Source organism: Elephas maximus, chromosome 26, assembly GCF_024166365.1.
Source record: "Elephas maximus indicus isolate mEleMax1 chromosome 26, mEleMax1 primary haplotype, whole genome shotgun sequence".
Taxonomy (NCBI): domain Eukaryota; kingdom Metazoa; phylum Chordata; class Mammalia; order Proboscidea; family Elephantidae; genus Elephas; species Elephas maximus.
The window spans coordinates 45,869,684-45,891,034 of NC_064844.1; the positions used below are offsets into that span (position 1 = coordinate 45,869,684).

The window sequence follows — 21,351 nt, forward strand, 5'->3', positions numbered from 1 at the left end:
GAGTCTGGGGGACAGATGTGGATATTGATCCAGCTCCTTCTCCCTGAGCTGGCTCTCTGGCCTCCCCAGTGCCTGACTATCAGTAGTCTCTGGCCCACAAGAGCTGGAGATACAGTGACCCTCCCTGCCTTCAGGGTGGCCCTTTGCCTACTCCCAGGTGCAGGGTCCTTGAGATCTAGAGTATGTTTTCCGCCCCAGAAACAATGGTCTTCATCTCTAAACTTCACCCAGAAGGCCATTCCTACTCGCTGTGTGAATCCTGAGCAGATGACATTGAGTCTGTTCTGAGCGCTGGGTGAAGGGTCTTCCTGTTGACTGAATGAGGAGGTCTAGAAGGTCTCCTCTACTAGTTGGCTCTGGAAGTGGGGTTGAGAGGACTTCAGGCAAGGATGGAGGTGCAAGGGCTGGGAATGTGCCCATTTCCCCCATGGCAAAGCAGTGAGCAGGCTGTGCGGGATTGTATGCAAAGAAAGGAAGAGAAGCTGGGGCCAGCAGGAGTGCAGGAAGCAGCTCCCTATGCTCATGGGGACCACAGAGTCTCCTTGGTTTGCCACCTAGCCCAATGGTTGTCTAGCCCAAGGGTACTTCTGAGAAGGGAGTGGGCATATGGGAAGATGCCCTGCCTACGTCAGCCTGTGGTCTGGAGGCTGCCTTCCATCTGCCTGAGCAAACCTGGTCTCATTGCCAGGCCACAGCTGTGCCCCCATGGTGTTGGCTCTGTCACAAAGCCACTCTGACTAGAGTGCAGCTGACAGCCTGGAAACACAAGCCGTGCCTTTTAACACTCTGGCCACCTATTCTCACTGCCATACCCTTCTCTTATCAGTGAGGCTTTTTACATCAACACCACCAGCAATTAACCTTGGGAAGAAAGGGGTCAGCTGGTGGTGCGAAATTAGCATGTGCGTTCTACTTCTCTCAAACATACGTGTACTCATTATGAATTCATTCTTTACAGTGTCCACGCAGCTGCTCAAACACATGGACGTTAGTGGCCTGTACAGCATCTGGCCAGAGTTGGGCTGAGCCCCAAGCCAATTGCAACGGTGTGCCTTCTGCCTGCCCTGGCCTGGCTTTCCAGAGAAACCACATCAAAGGGTAACTGTGTGCTGTGGGCAGGGCCTCCTGTTCTCTGAGCTGTATGTGGAGTGTGGCTAGGACACAGAGCTAGATGGTGCTGGTGCTGCTGTTGGCACCAGTTCGGGAGCATGTGCTTTTTCGAAGCTGAAGATGCTGAGATGACGCAGTAGGGCAGAGAGGATTCATACAGTGAGTGGGCTGATAGCGATAGGCAGTAGCTCTGCCAGCTGCGTGGTCAGATTTCAGGAGATTCTGAACAAATCTGGAAGGTGTCATCATGGGCAAGTTTCTTAGTTCTCACAGACAAGAGACAAGGAAACTAGGGGATTTCCACATGCACCAGGCCCCTGGCGCCTGCTGGCTTGGGCATGCACGTGTGTGTACTTGCATGCACCTCTCTGCTTGTGCACACGTGGCAGTTATACAAGGGCACTGTCCTCCAGGCTGATTCATGCAGGCCTTCTCCATCTGCTGGCCTGGGGTTGGAAGGACTCACAGCAGTTCCACCATTGCCCAGTTAGGCCCTGGTCCTCTGTGAAGACTAAGTTGATGTCAAGTGCAGTTATACTCCAGTTCCTTAGAAAAATTTCATGTTGACCCGAAGGTTTAACTAATCAGAACAAGCCATTTCCTGAATGTGCCAAGAGTCTGAGAGACATGGATGTGTGCCTGTGTGTACATGATTATATTATTTATATAACTGATGTGATTTCCTTTTTTTCCTTTAACTTTTTATTTTAACATAATTTTAGGCTTATAGAAAAGTTGCCAGAATAGTACAAAGGATTACTATATGCCCTTCACTCACATTCTCCAAGTGTTAACTTTTTACTGCTCTCATAGAACTTGCAACATTTCTGTGAGGTAGGTATTCCTGCCCCCATTGTACAGATGAGGAAACTGAGCCTCAGAGAGGATAGAAACTAACTCAATATCACACAGCAAATAAGTATCAGAGTCAGGATTAAACGTCAGGTGTGCCAGACCTTAAAGCACAAGCACTGACCATTTGTGATGTGAGTGTGAATGTGCGGGAGTCCTGTTCCTTCTGCCCAAAGAACTTCTTTTCTTGTAACATAGGCCTGCTAGCCGTGAATTGTCTCAGCGTTTGTCTTTATTTCATTTCATTTTTTAAAGACTTTTGGTGGGTTTAGAATTCTGTGTTGACAGTATTGTCCTTTTAGTACTTCTTGTAGCACCGCCGCTCCGTTTTCTTCTGATTTGCATAGTTCCTGGCAAGGTTACAAAGATTTTCTTCTATGTTTTCTTAGAAGAGTGTATGATCCAATGCATCGCTTGTATTTTTGTTTAAATATTCAATTATCTCTTTTTTTTCTTTATTGTGCTTTTAGGTGAAAGTTTACAGTGTGAATTAGTTTTTCATTCAAAAATTTATACACAAATTATTTTGTGACATTGGTTGCAATCCCTGCAGTGTGTCAGCACTGTCCCCCTTTCTACCCCAGGCTCCCCATGTCCGTTCATCCAGTTTTCCTGTCCCTTCCTGCCTTCTCATCTTTGCTTTTGAATAGGTGTTGCCCATTTGGTCTTGTATACTTGACTGAATTCAATTGTCTTCTAAAGAGATTTAGGTAATGATAGTAAAAAATCTTACACATTTTTCAAAATTTTTATTTTGCTTTAAGTGAAAGTTTAAAAATCAAGTCAGTCTCTCATATAAAAATTTATATACACCTTGCTATATACTCCTAGTTGCTCTCCCCCTAATGAGACAGCACACTCTTTCCCTCCACTCTCTCTTTTCGTGCCCATTTGGCCAACTTCTGACCCCCTCTGCCCTCTCATCTCCTCTCTAGATAAGAGCTGCCCATGTAGTCCCATGTGTCTACTTGATCCAAGAAGCTCACCCTTCACCAGTATCATTTTCTATCCCATAGTCCAGTCCAATCCCTGCCTGAAGAGTTGGCTTTGGGAATGGTTCCAGTCTTGGGCTAACAGGAGGTCTGGGGACCATGACCTCCGGGGTCCCTCTAATCTCAGTCAGACTGTTAAGTCTGGTCTTTTTACAAGAATTTTTATATGAGAGACTGACTCGATTTTTGAACTTTCACTTAAAGCAAAATAAAAATTAAAAAAAAAAAAAAAAAGAAAATGTCATAAAAGTAGCCAGAGGGAAAAAAAAAAAGACACGTTCCCCTACAGAGAAAGGTAGGCAAAGATGACAACAGATTTCTCGTCAGAAACAATGCAAACAAGAAGACAATGGGGCAATATCTATAAAATACTGAAAGAAAAACAAACAAAAATCTATCAACCGAGAATTTTATATCCACAGAAACTATCTTTCAAAAATGAAGAAGAAAAAGACTTTTTAAATATACAAAGGCAACAGAATTCATCAGCAGTAGACCCTCACTACAAAAAATGTCAAAGGAAGTCCTAAATTTAGTAAGAAGTAAAATTACCAGATGAAAATGTGAATCTATACAAAGGAATGATAGCAGAAGAAACAGTCACCAGATAGGTAAATGTGTAAGATTTTTTACAATTATTACTTAAATCTCTTTAGAGATGCCAGACATCATGAATTTTGCCATGTTGCGTTTTTGTATTCCTATAAATATTCTTAAGATTTGTTAGGTGGGACTGAAGTAGTGCTCAGTCTAGGGCTAATTATTACCCACTACTGAGGCACAGTAAAGCCCTATGGAGCAGTTCTACTGTGTAACACACGGGGTCACCATGAGTTGGAATCGACTCGATGGCAGTGGGTTTGGTTTGGTTTGGTTGAGGCACAACCCTTTAGAGCATTCTCTCCAATCAATCGCCCATGAATAATGAGCTTTCTGCTCTGACTGGTAGGAACAGGCACTATTCTCAACCCTGTGTGAGTGCCAGGCATTGTTTCCTCTAACCCATTTTGGTTGTTCTTTCCCTAGCCTTGGGTTATGAGTTTCCTCACACACACACATGCTGATTAATACTCAGCTGAAGACTTGAGGGAGATTCTGCAGATTTCTGGAGTTTTCTCTCTGTACATTTCCGTCCTCTCCATGCTGTGGCCTGAAACTGTCTCAAGGCAATAGGCTTGGGCAATTGTGGGAACTCCCCTCTTTTGTTTTCTGTCTCTCGAGACTAACTGTCCTTCATTGCCTGATGTCTGATGTGTCAAAAATTGTTTCATATATTTTGTCTGTGGTTTGATTGTTTCAGCTCTATCTTGGCCAGAAGCTGAAGTCCTGAGCGCTTGGTTTTTCATTTATTCATTTGTATGGCTGTGAGCATTGAGTTGGGGGCGAGGGTTGTCTGGTCTGGTTAGCAGTATTGATTTTCACTGGTGATATTCATTCAGTTGATTTTATACATGTAGATTTGCTCTTAAGTTAGCCACATAATTTCTGCATTGCAGACTCTCTTGTGAGAACTTTCTTATGAACTCTTACGAAAAGCTCGATATTAGCAACTGATAATGGTTTTATTTCATGAATACTGTGAATATTACAGTTGGTCATATTTCCTGTTTTTGCTTTGACTGCCAGGGAGCTCAGGCAATTTCTTAGTCTGACTTCAATTACTAGGTACATGTTACAAGATGTATTTCTGTAATAAACTTTTTCTCTAGCTTTCTCTTTTCTGGTTTGCCTATTCTATGCCTTTGTCTATCTCAGGATTCCTAGTTGCAAACAAGAAAAATCCGCTCTTGCTCTCTGGCTGACTTGAGCAGATAATGAATCTATTAGAGGATTGATTGGGTAGGTCATAGAGTCTCTGGGAAGGTCAAAGGACCAGACTTGAAGCAGCAGCCTGAATCACACCAGGAGTGGTCCAGGAACAGACACAGTTCTTCTACTGGGTATTGGCAGAGCTAATGCTAGAACTACATCTTGGCGGCCTCTGTACACCAGGTCTAGAGTGGATTCTATGGCCCACTAGATTCATGTTGGTAGTTTCTTGTAGAATCTCATGGGAGCATCTGATGGAAAAGCCTAGGTCATGTGCTTATAACCCAGCTGCAAAGGAGGCTCCTGTATTGGGATAGATGGTTTTGAACCTCCACAAACCCGGTAAAGCTATTCAAAGTGGTTAAGAGGCTAACACTATTGATAGCTACTATATCCTGATATTATTTAAAGAATTATATTTTCAAATCTTATTTTCACAAATCACCAAATAATCCTTTTTCAGGAAAATAAAGGGAGGGGTTTACTCAGGCAATAAAAATAAGTGCATGTACTCCTTGTATACAGTAGTCACACACCAGATGTCTTAGGTAAGCTGTGGACTCTCTTAGTTGGAAGGTCCTGCTAGGTAGGAGCTGGGCTGGGCACGGGGTTCCTGAGAGCTCATGGGGCTGTGTGGGAGGGAAGAACCAAGGCTCTTCCCTAGTACAAGTTGGGGCTGGGGGCTTTGAAAAGTGAAGAAGGGGAACTAGAGATCCAGAAAAAGGGAAAAACCAAAGATGAGAGCACACCTGTACAAGGCAGAATGATGGGTGGCTGAGCCCTCCCAAAGCCAGAGGTGCTGTTATGGGCCTCTCAGGTTAGGGCCTCTCCCAGCCCAGCCCCTATGACAACCTGTTTCCCTGGGCTTGTCTTTTCCTGCCAAAGGTGGAACCCCTGAGAAAAAACAAAAGCAAGAGGTGGGCCGGGAAGGATGGTCAGGAAAGGAAACTGAGGCTGAACCTTCGAATCCCAGGCCCTGATCCCTGTGTGGAGCCCCAGCACACTGTCATGTCCCTGGCAACCACAGAGCTGAGCTGAATGTGTTCACAAGGAGCGAATGGTATGCAGCACCTACGTGGAGGACCACCCATCCTGGGAGGTCATCCTGGGCTCTTAGATGTTGGGAACACTCCCATCTGGAGCCTTAGGTCTCTTGTGTCACGTTGACCATTATTTTGCCTTTCCTTTTTCTGTCCTTATCCTTCCTACACAGTTGAAGCATGGACTGTTACACTGATGAGATTATATAAGACCTACTTGTCTTGCCCTTCTTGATGGGATAGTTGAGACTCAGAGAGGGGTACTGATGGGTCCAAGGTCACACAGCCAGTCAGGGGCAAGAATGAGGCCAGAGCTTCTTCCTGCAACCCCTGGCTTGGCCTTTTCCAACAGGCAGAGATGGGGTGAAGGACAGTTGTGTTGGGAGTGGGCGGGACTCCACAGCCCCTGAGTCAGGACAGATTTTTTGGAGTCCCTGGTCTTGGATAGAGGAGATGGGGACCAGGTAGGGGAGAACCATGAAATAGAAGCACCCAGTGGGGAGGTGACGGGTGAGAAACAGGTCTGTGACAGCCTCCCAGCTGGTGCAGGAGAACAGGCCTGGGCCAGACCCCCTCTACCTCTGTCTTGCTGACCTCCCCCAACTTCGTTCTCAGTTCCTCTGTCCCATCTTCTCTGGGTCCCTCGGAGAGGCCCAGGCAGCTGAGCATCCTCTGGCAGAGGGAATTCACACACTTAATTAAAATGTCCAATGAAGAGCTTTGCATAGTTCTTAATTACTGTCTGGGTCTTTTGGGGGATGGCTTGAAATGGGATTTTTCATGTGTTTCCTCATTTAGCCTACAGTGAGCCAGCTGGCCCCTCAGGCTGAGATAGGAGTGTCAGAGCATGTGACCATGGTCATTCGGAGCATGGTAGCTGGGGGTGGGAGGGAGGTACCTGGCCCCCAGGCCCCCAGCCCTGTCTACCTCACAGGAGGGCTGGCACTAGATTTTCTGCTTTGTGAAAATAGGGCAAAAGGAAACGAGGGTCAGAGAAATGTAGCTGGTATCCCCACCTATTTCTTTCCTTACTGCAGGGCCCAGAGGCCATGCACCCGGTAGCCAGGGCAGTCATGGGAGCTTTGTGGGCAGGGGCTGCAGGGAAGTGGTGGAGGATGGCCTGCTCTCCTTCACAGCTTCAGGGCAAGAGCTGAGACCCCTCAGCAAGCACTTCCTGGCACTCGCACAGCATCCCATCTGTGTGCCGGAAGCTGAGCAGAGGGGATGTCTGGGTCAGCCAGGCCCATCCTAGACATGGGTTGCTGGCCCAAACCTTGAGGAAGCAGATTTCCCATTGAGCCCCAAGGGCCGCCTTCTGACCTGGGGCTGGCTGATAGAGGCTGTGGGCAGAGCATGCAGAGACCCCATCCATGGCATGGGACTGCCTTCCTGAAACCACAAGCAACTAAGACGTGGGCAGGTCACCAGGGAGGCCTAGAAATGGCAGTGAGTTACACCAGGTCCTGTGCTCTGTGACCGGGAGGAGAGCCAGGCAGGGTCCCACTGTCTGTCCAGGAGCATCACAGAGCTGGTGGAGGTGCTACATGTGGCTGGACACCAGAGAGCAGATTCTGGGTAAATGTTCTGGCCTGGCTCGGCCACGTGCTACCTGGTGGGCGGTACACCCTCTGCCAGGTCATGGAAAACCCTCCACACAGAGCTTTTCCTTGTGTTTCACAAAGTCTCCAGCCGATTTCCTGTGCTCTGCCCACATTCTGCCCTATTTCAGCCCTTAGAGCACACTCCCCACATGCTCACAGACACACCTCCTATCCACCCACACACCCCTCCCACCCAGCCACACATCCCTCCTACCCACCTACACACACACCCCTCACCCACCCACAGACACACCTCCCACCCAGCCACAGACACCTCCCACCTGCCCACACACACACCTCCCACCTGCACACTTACACTCTCTCACACACACACACCTCCCACCCGTCCACACACAGCCCTCCTACCCAGTGCTACCTGGGGTCACAGCTGGTACTGTGGGAGATGACAGGAAAGAGGGCCCCATGAGTGCGGTCCAGGTGGGCACTGGTAGCTGATAGAGAAGGCCTGCGTTCAGTCCATCCTGCGTTGGTGAAATTCCCAGGGTATGTGGGACCAGCCCCTCTGCACAGCCCACAGGTATGCAAGACCCCTGGCCAACAGCTCACAGTGGGCAAGAAAATAGCTGTTTCACTGTGATGCCAGTAATGGAAAATAAGCTTAGGTCCTCAGCTCATGGCATTGAATTACTCTTATTCTTATTTTTTTTCCTGAACACAGTGGTGATGTTTGTGCTTTGGTTTGACAATTATAAAGAAGGCTTTCATGGGTGACCTGAATCCAGGGTGATTGTTTGGTGTTTGTTCCTCTTCCAGTTTGCCTGGGCCAAGGAATGGCTCTGTCATCTGCCGATCTCAAAGGCAGGTGACAGGGAGGCGTCCTGAGCTCTCCTCCAGACCTGACCAGTGGTCACTGGGTCCTGTCTCCCTCCTCTGCTGTCCATTTCTCCCCTCCTCACTGCCTCTGCTTTCTTTGAGATCCTGCCATCTCTCGCTGGACTTCTGCCCTGCTGTGGCCCCTGTAGGCCATTCTCCCGTAGCCGTGTAAGTTTTCTTTCTTTTTTAAAAAATAGGTCTGTTGCTCTCGTTACCTAATGCTGTGTAACAAACCACACTAAAACATAGTGACTCAAAACAGAGAATAATTACTTTGCTCACAAATTTGTACTCTGGGCAGGGCTTAGAGGGACTTGTTCCACTCGTCATCAGCTGGGACAGCTCAAAGGCTGGGGACTGGAGTCATCTGGAAGTTCATGTACTCACATATCTGGTGGTTGATGCTGGCTGTTGTCTGGGGGCCTCAGTTTCTGTCCATGTGGGCATCTCCAGGTGGTCTCCCCCATGTAGGCTACTTTGGGCTTTTCCCAGCATGGTCGCTGGATTGAAAGGCTAGCTTCCAGAGTATGAGAAAGTGAGAATGCTCCAGGCAGAACCTACTGCCTTTTCCAGCCTAGCCTTGGGTGTCACACGATGTCGTTTCTGCCATGGTCACAGGCCCACCCAGAGTCACCTCTTGCTGGAGTGTCAGTGTTACACTGTAGAAGGGCATGCAGGATGGGGAATATTGGCGGGCCCATCTTGGGAATTACAAACTTCCGTAATTTGACACCTTTACTTAAAACCCGTCTGAAACTCCCACTAACCTCAGGACACAATCCACGTTCCTTGATGTGGCGAGCATGGCCTATGGGGTCTGGCCCCTGTCTCCACCTGCCTTGCTGCTGGCTACCTGTCACCTCCCTCCCCTGTCCTGGCCCCCAAGATGGATTTTGGTTTTAATCGACCCAGTGACCACGTGGAACTTCCTTGAACAGTTTGTGGAGTCCCCGAGTGGTACAAATGGTTAACGTACTCAGGGACTGATTGAAACGTTGAAGGTTTGAGTCTACCCAAAGACACCTCAGAAGAAAGGCCTGGTGACCTATTCCTGCAAAGTGAGCCACTGAAGACCCCGGAGAGCGTAGTTCCACTGCGACACACGTGGGGTCGCCACAAGTCGGTCAGTGGCAACTGGTCTCCTCACCTCGTCTGGCCCTGTTTTCTCTGTGATAAACCTCAGACTTCGGGGCTTCTTAGTGTGTCTTGCGTCACCCCTGGATACTCTCCTGCTCCCCAGCCCACCTCATCTAGCCTGGCCTGTCTCTTTTCACAAGCTTTTTATCTCCCCGCCTCTGTGTGTTGCTCACACTGTTCCCTCTGCCTGGAAAACCTGTTCTCCCCGACCCTCATCCTTCTAGCTCAGCCGTCCTGCCTCTTGCCTACAGCCTTTCTGACTGCCCAGCTGCCTGGACCCTGATTTTTGGGACCCCCTTCTTGGCTGCTTGTCAAACCTTTCTATAAACCAACACGGTGTCATAGATGAGGTGGGGACTTTGGTATCAGATTTGGGTTCAGACCCCAGCTCTACTGCTTACTAGCTCTGTGACCTTGGGGATAGTAACTAACTCTTTGGATCGTGATGAGGATTAAATGAGGGAGACTACGCCAAGCACCGAATTCCTTGTCTGGCACCGAGTACAGACCCAGTAAGAGTTAGTGTTTCTTTTCCCCTTTCTAGAATGCCAGGCACCTGGGAAAGGCTCAATAATGAATTTTCTCACCCTCATTTCAATGAAAGGGGAAAAATGTTATCTCCCTGCTTAATCATGTGGGACTAAACTACCAGAAGATTATAAGAATATTGCTGAGCCATGAGCAGGGAGAAAAAAAAAAAACTCGATAATGATTAGCCTGCTTGCTTTTAATAAAATCCTGCCATCGGAGCTGAATGTGCCCTCAGAAGGAACCAAGCTGCGCTGCAGCGGTGTCCGTGAGCTGCTATTAGAAGGGATAGAGGACAGCGTGACCTTGAGAACAAAGCCATGTGTGGAGGATGGCTCCCTCAGGGGCTCCGGCTCCCTCAGGGGCTCCAGCAGCTGGTGGAGGGCAGGAGGGCTCAGAGGGGAGGCCCTCAGCTTCTCCCCCCACCCACCCCTGTTCGATCTGGTCAGAGGCACTGCCCCTCTTGGCTACAACCTGATGGTAGTGCCCAGTCAGGTGACAGGTGCCAACTGTCCCTCTCACCTTCCATGATGAGACTGCGAGAACGTACAGCTAGGTCAAGCTCTCTGTTCCCAGGTTCTAGCACCTTCTACCCAGCAGTTGTTGAAGGTCGGGTGTGGAGTGAGGAAGGGGCTTCTGGCCTTTAGAGAGGAAAGGAGCTTAGCACAGGGCAGCCCCCTAACCTGCTCGGCTCTGTTATGTATCCCGTGGTAGAGGCTGGGCAGCGGTGGACAAGAGGGCTCCTTTAATCAGCTCTGCCTAGGATGCTTCCCGAGACAGTGTGGAGGGTGCCTTCCCTGAGGCCGTGTCAGGATGTATTTCCCAGCTTTGCTCTGACTGCAGTCAGCCCCCTGCACGCTGGTGTGCCCCACCCGGGGGCCGCAGAGCCAGGGGTCAGGGCAGAGACCCTGAGGTCACAGAGTTGCTCAAGGTGGTGGCTGGGGGTAGGACACCTACACACTGACCAGATGGAATGCTGCGAAGAACAGAGATGTCCCGCCGAGGGCTGTGGGAGCTGGGGAAGGATGAGAGGTGTGGGCTGGGCCCATCAGGAACTATTCTGAAGTAGAAGGGGCCAAGAGACGTTGGGGGGCAGGTAGTGCCTTTCTCCCTGTAGGACACATCTTTAGGTCACAAGGATTCCAGTCTGACTAGCAGGGGACTTGGAAGAGAAGGAAGGTGAACCCTTAGGTGGTGGGGCACAGATGAGGAGGGCCTTGGGGGGCTTGGGCACATCACTGTAAGAAATGGGGAGGCACCAGAAGGACTGAAGCAGAGGTGGCTGAGCCAACAGGCTCACACTGGGGCTGAACCACAGTATTCTGGCATCAGGGAGGTATGGGTAGCCTTAGGAGATCTGTAGGTGGGGCATGAGGGGACCTCTGCTCTGAGAAATGAGAAAATTGGGCCTAAAGAAACAGGTGTTCAAGAGAGTCCACTCACCCTTGCTTTCTGGGCCCTCCTTATGCCACTGTTTCTGATCTTCCAGACTGCATCAAGCACCCCCTGAGTGGAGAGAGGTCTCACCTCCAGCCTGCTGCAATAAAAAGGTGCTTTGGCATGGCCAGGGCTATTTCTTAGAGCTCAGTGACATCCACCATGGCGGCAGTAATGACCTGGCAGAATCTTGTGGCCCAGCATGACCCAAAGATCCCAAGGATGGCCGGGGATAAGAGTAATAGGAACTCAGTTCCTGGTCAGGCAGCCACATCCTGGTCCCACACAGCTCTGTGGTCTTGGGCAAGTAGCTGTCCACTTAATTTCCCCTTGTGTAAAATGGAACTTACATTAGTACCAGCTTTAGAGTTGACGACTAAAAGGGGTGGTGCTAAGGGCCTTAATGCAGTGTGGCTGCAAGCACAGAGCTGCAAGCCTCAGGCAGGCGGGTGCCGCGTCTCTTCTGTTCACTGCTGTCGAGTAAACCCTGTGCCTGGCACGGCCCCCACCCTGTGCCTGGAACATGCACCTAAATACCGGCTGCACGTCTTGCCTATTACAGGGATCGTGGGAATGCTCAGAAAATGTTGGTGCTGGCCAGGACCCTCCACCTCAGAGTTCCTCCTGCACAGTCCTGGCTGCCTGCACAGTCCTGGCGGTTAGTTGCTGTTAAGTTGCTCCCTGACTCACGGCAATCCCGTGCACAGAAACAATCAGACTGTTGTGGTCCGCAGGGTTTTCATTGGCTGGTTTGCAGAAGTAGGTCACCAGGCCTTTCTTCCTAGTTTTTCTTAATCTGGAAGCTCCGTGGAAACTTGTTCAGCATCATAGCACCATGCAAGCCTCCACTGACACAATTCCGGTAAGCACCTTGTTCGGAGTTTCTCCTTCCACTTAGACTTCGCCCTGCAGGCCAGCATTGCTCCCCTGTCAGTGGCTCGTGTCTCTAGAAGGGCCAACTTGGCGTCCAAACCCCTGGTAGGAAGTTCTAAATTCTCCACTACTTTCATGAACCTCCTGTTCCTTTAGTGGCTTTTTAGGATTCCACTGTCTCTCCTCTCTGCCCCCTCAGCTGCCTCAGGGAAGGACCTGTTGGGAGAAGAGAATCCGTGTCTTCCTTCTCTCTCCTCGCCCTGCTCCCTGAAACTCGCCCCTTTTCCCTGAGGTGTCAGGTGCATAGAGGAGTTGCCAGTAGGCTCTTCCTGAGGCGTCAGTAACTTTCCACTGCACTTAAAAGGGAGCAGGCTATTCTTCCCGCTCGAATTTCCCTGCCTCTTGCTAGCTCAGGGTTGCCTCAGCTTTCACTCTGCAGTCGCCTTTGCAGCTCCCTGCCAGGTCTGCCCAAGGCCTCCTGCCCTCAGAGCTGATCCTTAAGGTGTGGGAAGCCCCCCGCTTCTGACCTTCCTGTGAAATTTTTAAGGAGAGATTTAAACCAAATTCAAAGCACTTTACGGCTTTAATTTCTATCAGAAGCACAAAGCATTTACAGGTAAAATTAGAAGAGACCTTGGATACGTTGCTGCGTACCCCTGAGACTTTCCTCCAGAAATGTGGCGGGGCTATTGTTTTTTTCCCTCTGACGTTCAGAAATGGCATCAGCTATTTCAGATACTATACTGCTACCTCCTTCCACCATTAAGCATTTTCTATGTGCCCGGCACTTTATCTTATTTAATTCTTACTACAGCCCTCTGAGATCTTTGCTATTATTGATCCCACTTTATAATGAGGAACTGAGGTCCAGGGGGCGGTGACCATTTCAAGGCGATACAGCTAATAAGCACCCCAGCTAGATTTGAATCTGGTTAACTAATTCTGGCCAAAGGTGGAGCCTTCTGAATTTACCCCAAACACAAACAGTCTGTCAGATGTTCCTTCTGGATAAAAGACAATTCTTTTTCCCTTGGCACATGTCTGCTGTTGAGAGATGATTCCACTGATCTGTTTTGTAGTCTAGGTGATGCAAAATGTAACACTGCTGACCAAAAGGTTGGAGGGTCTAGTCCACCCAGTGGCACCCTCGGAAGAAGGCTTGGTGATCCGCTTCTGAAAACTCAGCCATCGGAAGCCCTGTAGGACACAGCTCTCCTCTGTCGCACATGGGGGTCGCCGTGAGTCGGAGTTGACTTGACAGCAGATGACTTTTTATTGAGGCTTCGAAACTGGTAAAGAGCCTTTCCCAGGAGAGGGCTGCACTGTTCCACTGAGGCAGCGACCAGCCACCCTGCCCGGCCAGCCTGTGCACATCCTACCTCGGGAAAGAGGGAGGGGCAGAATGAACAGCTCTTGCCTGCTTTGCGTCCCTGGCCAGGGTTGTCAGTGTCCTGCAGCCCAGAGCAAAAGAGGCTCAGCTGGAGCCAAGCTCAACCAGACAAGTGCCCCCGCCGAACCTCACAGGCCCATGGCAGAGATTCAGGGGACAGTGTCGGGAAGCAGTCTGTGGCAGCCTCACCTAACAAATGTTCCTTTACTTCCCTCACCCTCCTTCCCCTCCAAATGATTAGAAATGCAGCAGTAGGCATTTCCGCCACTGCCAGCCCCCAGGGGACCTGCACAGGGTGAGGTCAGAAGCCAACTCCTGCAGTTTGGGAAATTAGCAGCATTTTTGGGATTCCCAAGAGACTTCATGGTTTCTCATAGCCGTCGCAGTGGGATGTTACTGCCCCTTAGAGGGCATTGGCCCATGTGCAGGGTAGTCTTGGGTGGTCACAGTGACTGGGGATCCAGCCTTTTGGCATTTGTTGGTGGGGTCCAGGGAGACTAACCATTCTTCAGTGAGCTAGACGATCAGTCACGCACTGCCCAAGAGAGATGCTAGGGAATGACCCATGTGCTTGCCGTGTCTCCCGGCTCCATGGAAAGCCACCTTCCTAACCATTCCCAAGACTTAATCAATGGGAAATAACGTGCTTCCATCCCTGCGTGTGACCAATGAAGAGCACGGCACATGTGAGAGGAGCACCTGGTCTTGTGCCCACTTGCTCCATTCTCCATAGATGGCTTTGGATCAGTTAGGCTCCTTGGGCCAAAGAAGACCTGGATTTGGGTGGAGAGAATTCTGGGGACAGTGGGAGGCTCCTTTCTTGGAGGTGCCCTCAGCACTTGGGCCAGCATCCCACCTGGTGTAGAGACTGAGTCCTGGGGTGCCTAGCCCCAGGGCCTGCTTTCCACTCCTGTTTTTACAACTTATTTTTCCTCTGTGCTTTTTGTTCTGTTTTAGTTTTCCTGTTTTCTTTGAATGAAATGTGTTCAGAAGAGCCTATCTCTGGGTTTGTGCAAACAGTTAACATGCTCAGCTAACAGAAAACTTGGAAGTTTGATCCACCCAGAGGCTCCTTCAAATAAAGGCCTGGAGATCTGCTTCTGAAAAATCAGCCTTTGAGAACTATATGGAACTGGGATTTTTAATGGCTGCTTTTTCAGAAGTGGATCAACAAGCCTTTCTTCGGAGGCACCTCTGGGTGGATTTGAACCTTTCGGTTGGCAGTGGAGCCAACAATATCTCTCAGGGATATTGTAGGCTTCAGGAAGGGCTACAATAAACAGTTTTAAACTTAAAATAAAAGAAGAAGAAAACCCTGCGGAGCACAGTTCTACTCTGACACACCTGGGGTCACCATGAGTCAGTCAACTCGACAGCAGCTGATTAGTTTTGGAGTGCCATGGCTGAGCAACTCTCTTCTTGTTTTGCAGTCGGGAAGACGTCTCTGATCACGAGGTTCATGTATGACAGCTTCGACAACACATACCAGGTGAGGTCCTGGGCCCTGCCCTCCAACCCCGTAGTGTCTGCAGCTGTGACAGCTGCCTGGAGTGCACAACCCAGCCTCTCTCCAGGACTTGGAAGTGCTGGGACAAGAGTGGGACTGTCCTGGGCTGCCAGGGCGTACGTTTGGCCTTGGAGGAGCTTCCTGTCTGTGTGCTGGCCCCAGCCCAGTGAAGATTCCGAGCCCTGCTGAAAATCCAGTCCTTGGTCAAGGAAAAATTTTCTAGAGGGAACTTCTGAAATTAGAGAGATGATGCATTCCAGTCTGCGTGATCTCACTCTTCATGGGCAGCCTTAAACCATCATATGTTTGGTTACTTGGTGCGGGGGCGGGGGGGGTCCTCAGGTGGAGGAGGATGCACAAAGGGAAAAACAAGAGAGGTGAAAGTTAAAGCTTTAGGGAAGCTTACTTCTCGACGAGCGTGGCCATGCATGACCCAGGGTTGCTAAGGCACTGCCTTCCCCCGGGGGTGGTTTGCCTGGCGCCTTGCACTGCTCCATGTGGCAGGAGGCTGGACTGAGGGACCTCTTCGGCTCATGGCTCTGGAAGGGTGGTCTGGGGCCAGCCAGAGGCCCAGAACTGTGCTCCAGGTGGTACAAAGGTGAGCTTGTGGGGGTCAGGGACTTTCACTTTCTGGGTACCATTGGTGAGTGGGGAGGTTTGTGCAAGTGAATTTTCCCTGCAACTGTAGCTTTTCTCAAACGGCGCCAAACTTGATCCTCTCAACCACTTTAAGAGAAGATACTTACTTTCCTTAGAGATGAACTGTAATACGTTTTTGAAGCCAGTGGGTTTTATGAGATACTAGTTCCAAGAGATATTAGTAAGTGTTCCTTGAAAACAAATAGGACGAGAGAGGTTCAGTCTTTGCACAGATTTGGGGGACACTGAGTGAGCGAGAGTGGATCGACTTCTGTACCGCAGGACTTCTCAGGGCCTATGCTATGTCCATGTATGGTTTGGATTTGCTGAAAAGGTGTGTAGTGTGCTGGATCTCCCAGATGTATTTGATAATGGAATCCTTTTGTCATCAAGTTCTCAAAGGACGAATATTTATAGAACTCACTGGAGACTGCAGTTCTAAGGTGTCCACCGCTTCCCTAACTGGGTCGTAGAGAACATGGCACATGGTTCACTGCAGCTCACAGTTCTGTGTGTACTTTTTAGTCTGGCTGTTTCCATCTGAACCAGCCGTCGTCCTTGCCTCTCTCTCTGCCTTCCTCTAATTTCCCACTTTTACTCTGCTGTGGTGTGAAATAGCAGACTTGGTAAGAATTGACTGTAAGGTCAGAACACAAGGCTCTGGGAGAGGCTCCCTGGGAGAGGCTCCCTGAGTGATGCGCACAGCCCTGAGTGATGTACACAGCCCTGGGATGTAGGTCTTGGCCTCGCTTTGCCTTTGTCGTGTCCTCTCTAGACCAGGGTTTTATACCACCAGGGGCTTGCTAAAGCCTGTCCTTCTGATAAGGGGAGTTCTGCTGCATCAGTTTGGATTAGAGATGACAACTCTAACAGACTTCAGTTCTCAAGTCTGACATGTTCATTTGTGTGTGTGTGTAAATGATCTCAGATACCTAATTATTTGATTTTTTTGATTATTGAATTTTGATTATTTGGGTTTTTTTATTATTATTATTATTATTACTAAGTCACTTATAATGCCTCCTAGTAGTCCCCGGGCAGAGCAGACTCTTACATACTAGACTACTAACCAAAGCGTTGGTGGTTTAAACCCACCCAGCGGCTCCATGGACGACAGACCTAGTGATCTGCTTTCAAAAGGTCATAGCCTAAAAACCCTACAGAGTAGTTCTACTCTGCCCGCTTGGGATCACCATGAGTCAAGATTCGACTCAATGGCAACTAACAATACAGTAATGCCTCCTGTTGTCGTCTACAGTACTACTCTTGTCTAGTTGGTGTTGTTGGCAGCGGTGGGTGGCAGAGGTGGCCTCAGGCCTTTGCAGCATTCTGCATAGGTGTAGGCCAAAGCCTCAACTCCCCATGCCATCTGAGTCCCTCAAAACCTTACTCCACCTCCAACTCCAAGGTCGTATCCCATTGCCCAGTCCCACACCCTATGGTCCAGTGGGCCTGCCTGCTCGCTGCTCCCCACACGTGGGTTCACGCCAGGGGCCCTGCTGGAAAGCCCTCCCCTCTTCTCCTTTCTGCTGTGAAAAATTCTTCCGACTCATCAAGGTTCAGGGCAAATGTTTGCTGTGGGCTCCCTGTGCTTCCTCTCTCCTGCGGCACAGTGTCCTCAGGGCTAACCTAGCCTTCCCAACTCTGCAGTCATTCCTGATGTGCTTCTGGCCGCACTCCTGGGCCCAGCACAGGGTCTGGCCGTAGCCAGTGTCACAAGTGCCTGTGGGAATGAAAGTGACTTGGAGATGCACTGTCTGCGTCAGCCTTCAGACCCTGTCAGACTGAGGCCACAGACTCGTTGTGATGAGACCCAGAAAGAAGCAACTGCCCTCCCCACTGCAGGCCTGGTTGGTTGCCTTTTTTTTTTTTTAATTGCAGCAGGTGGAATTCTTTTCCCAATCCCCTTTAAAATGGTAATTAGCCTGGGTGGCTAGGGCTCCAATTCTGTGCATACACATGCTCGTTTTAATGAATTCTCTGGAGGTCCAGAGGGGGACATGTTACTTTGTTTATTTTGTTTTCCAAACATGGTGGCAGAGAGATTTGGGAAGAAGACAAGATCCTCAAGGGTTTTGGGGGGCAGACTTAACCCTTACTGTTTCCAAGTTGCTCCCCAGCACCATGACTCCCTGCCACCCTCATAAACATCCTGTCACTCAGCAGTGGAGCCGCACAGCCTGCCCTGCCTTGATCAGCTAAGGTACCCAGACAGTGCCCAGGGTAGAAACATCCATTCTTTCTGCGTGTCCCTGTCTCTTTCCCACTCCACTTCTCTCCTCCCAGTCACTCATTCTGAAGACAGGTGTTTGTCAAGTACCTGCTCTGTGTGTAGAGTGGCAATTGGAGAGACCAAAAATCTAGCCCTGCCCTCAGCTGGGTCATGGAGGCTGAGAGGGGGGGTCATCCCCTATCCTGGGTGGCAGTTGGTAAATCCTCCATTTGCCTGGTACTCAACAGCATGAGGCCCCGAGAGGCTGGCCAGGACCCAGCTATGCAGAGCTAGGTCTCACTGCTAGACCTCTTGAGAGGCTCTGTCTGCTGGCAGGTCCCGGGAGATGCCACCTGTCCTCGTCAGCCTGGAGAAAAATACACTTGAATGGAGAGAAGAACAAATGACATCCACCCGAAAAGATTACTGTAAAGCTTTAGAAGATGCAGATGAGAAGGTACAGTTGGCAAACCAGATTTATGACTTGGTGGGCTGACACTTGAGAAAGCTGGATCAGAAACTGGCTAAGTTTTGAAACAGAGCTGGAAGCTGATAATGCTGGAATTGCCGAAATATTAGAGCCGATCTTTGGAATTAGATATCCCTTCATAGGCAGTGAATAATCACCACACTCGTTCACATACTGCAATGGAAAAGAGGAGATACAGCCCAGCTCCTCACCATACGACGACAGATGTTATCCCCGAGAAGTTTAAATCTGAAACTCTTCTATCTACTACGTCAGATGCTGCCAGGGAAAATGCACCCAGGAGTGGGAAGAACAATTCCACAGCCTCTTCTAATCATGCTTACAACGTGAATTTCTCCGGCCCGTGGCATCCTATAGCACTGGCTCACTATCTTCAGGACCTGGTGCCGGGGCAGTTACCATGGCAGAGCTCAAGCAGTTCAAGTTATAGCTCAGATGAAAGAGGGACAAAGAAACATCAAGTTTAAAAGCCAGTTATGAAGCATTTAAGGATAATGACTTGCGGCTGGGAAAAGAATTGCCAATGCTCAGGGTAACAACTGGCTACCCATCACCTTCAGCACCCAGGACTACATTAACACAGAACGCCAGGTCACCAGCAGCCGGCTGGCAGAGTGAGAAAGAGCAAAAGTAACCCCAAGTCTTCAAGCCAGCAGTCATCATCTTCCCCCTCCTCTTCTTCTTTGTCATGTTCTTCATCATCAACCACAGTACAAGAAATCTCTCAGCAGACAATAGTAGGACCAGAATCTGACTCAGTCAGGTCGATTGGACTTATGACCCAAATGAGCCACACTATTGCGTTTATAATCAGGTACAAGTCTGGTGTTTGTCTATAGAAGTGTAATCTGAATCAACAAAAAAAGAAAAAAAAGTATTTCGGCAGATTTCCCCAGTTTTATAAATCCTGGTGAAATTCCACAAGGATTTAGGTTTCATTGTCAGGCTGCAAGTGATTCTAGTCACAAGATTCCTATGTCAAACTTTGAATCTGGGCATGACCAAGCAAATGGGTCACAAAACGTTTATAGATTTATTCATCCCAACCCAGGGAACTGGCCACCTATCTACTCCAAGTCTGATGATAGACACAGAGTCAACTGGCATTTGAAGCTTATAGCAAAGGCCTCAGAAATCAGGTACAACCTAGAACTTCTTACTGTGGAGGACCTTGTAGTGAGAATCTACCAGGAAAGTTTCCTCAAGGAGCCCTCTAAGACCTGGGTTTGGAACCTTCTAGATGTGGCCATGTGGGATTATTCTAGCAACACAAGGTGAAAGTGGCATGAAGAAAATGATATACGACATATTGTGTTGGGCAAATCTGCTCAAAAGACCTCTTTAAAGTGTTAAAAAGCAAACATGTCACTTTGAGGACTAAGGTGCGCTGACCCAAGCCATGGTATTTTCAATTGCCTCACATGCATGCAAAAGCTGGACAGTGAATAAGGAAGACTGAAGAAGAATTCATGCCTTTGAATTACGGTGTTAGTGTGAAGAGTATTGAATATACCACGGACTACCAGAAGAATGGACAAATCTGTCTTGGAAGAAGTATAGCCAGAATGCTCCTTAGAAGCAAAGACAGTGAGACTTTGTCTCATGTACTTAGGACATGTTATTAGGAGGGACCAGTCCCTGGAGAAGGACTATATGCTTGGTAAAGTAGAGGGCCAAGAAAAAAGAGGAAGACCCTCAATGAGATAGTTTGACACAGCCACCACAACAGTGGGCTCAAACATAACAACAATTGTGAGGATGGTGCAGGACCACCAGGCGGTGTTTCATTTTGTTGTACATGGGGTCATTATGAGTTCGAACTGACTCGATGGCACCTAACAACAACAACAGAACTTCTGTGCTTTAGCTGTTGGCAAGAAGATCGCATGCTGCATCAGTAATTCTCTAGCCACTCTTTTTGGAATCCAACTCACAGAGGCTTATGTACCACTCCAAGATTATAAGGCCAGTAATAGTGTAACACCCAAAATGGTTGTGTTGGATGCAAGATGTTACCAGAAGCTAAGGGTTGAGAGTGCAGGATTTCCCCATTTCAACTCTTCTAATCAGGAACAAAGACGAAACACACCCAGTGGTGACTACCCATCTACGGTGAAAATTTCTGGCCAAAACAACAGTGTTCAGGGAAGAGGGATTACCCCGCTTACTGGAAAGCATTTCCATTTCCTCCAGCTATATTCACAAATCTCCAACTGGGAGACTGCGCTATCACCTTACAGGTTCCAAGAAGACAGATACAGATCTTTCTCTTCCTTATCTTAACTGGTACTTTTTTTCAATTTCTGGAAACATAACAACCCAACTTCCCCTCTAACAACAGTCATTAAACAGGTCACATCAATGATATATATATCATTACTGTAAAAACTACTTCATTTGTGTGGAAATTCTGTTTCATAGATTAGAAATACTTGCGGTTGGAGAAGAACTTGGATTTTTGCTTTTTTCTTGAGGGCTTATTCTACTTCCTGACTGTATGATGGGAATGCTATTAAAGTTTGAGTCATGTAAGAACAAACAAAGCAAAACAGAAAACACAATAGTTAGCCCTGGGTAGAATGGGAAAAAAAATATGGAGCAAAACTCAAATTCTTATTTAAAAAAAAAAAAAAAAGCCAGACAAACTGAAACAGTAGAGAATAGAGGACCCTCCTGAGACCATCACCCTGAGACACTCTTCAAACCTAGAACCGAGGCTATCCTGAGATCATCTTTTAGCAAAATAGCAGAGTGACACACAAAATAAAGGATGTTACACATATGATCAGGGCCCTACTTAAAAATCATCAGTATGAGACCAGAAGGTCAACAATTACTCAAAAGCAAGGATAAGGTAAGGGGGCAGGGAAACTAGAGTACTGGAAATGGAGCAAATAGAA

The 21,351-nt window shown here is 48.7% G+C and overlaps 1 protein-coding gene and 1 pseudogene across 1 annotated transcript in view; both read left to right on the forward strand.

The window, feature by feature from the left end:
• RAB6B (RAB6B, member RAS oncogene family) overlaps positions 1-21,351 on the forward strand; it is a 72,003-nt gene that overhangs the window by 14,152 nt on the left and 36,500 nt on the right. Inside the window, exon 2 of the mRNA XM_049870604.1 lies at positions 15,034-15,092. Coding sequence (XP_049726561.1) covers positions 15,034-15,092 — 59 coding nt within the window. The remainder of the gene's footprint in view (positions 1-15,033; positions 15,093-21,351) is intronic.
• On the forward strand, positions 18,308-20,734 carry LOC126067907 (inhibitor of growth protein 3-like; annotated as a pseudogene).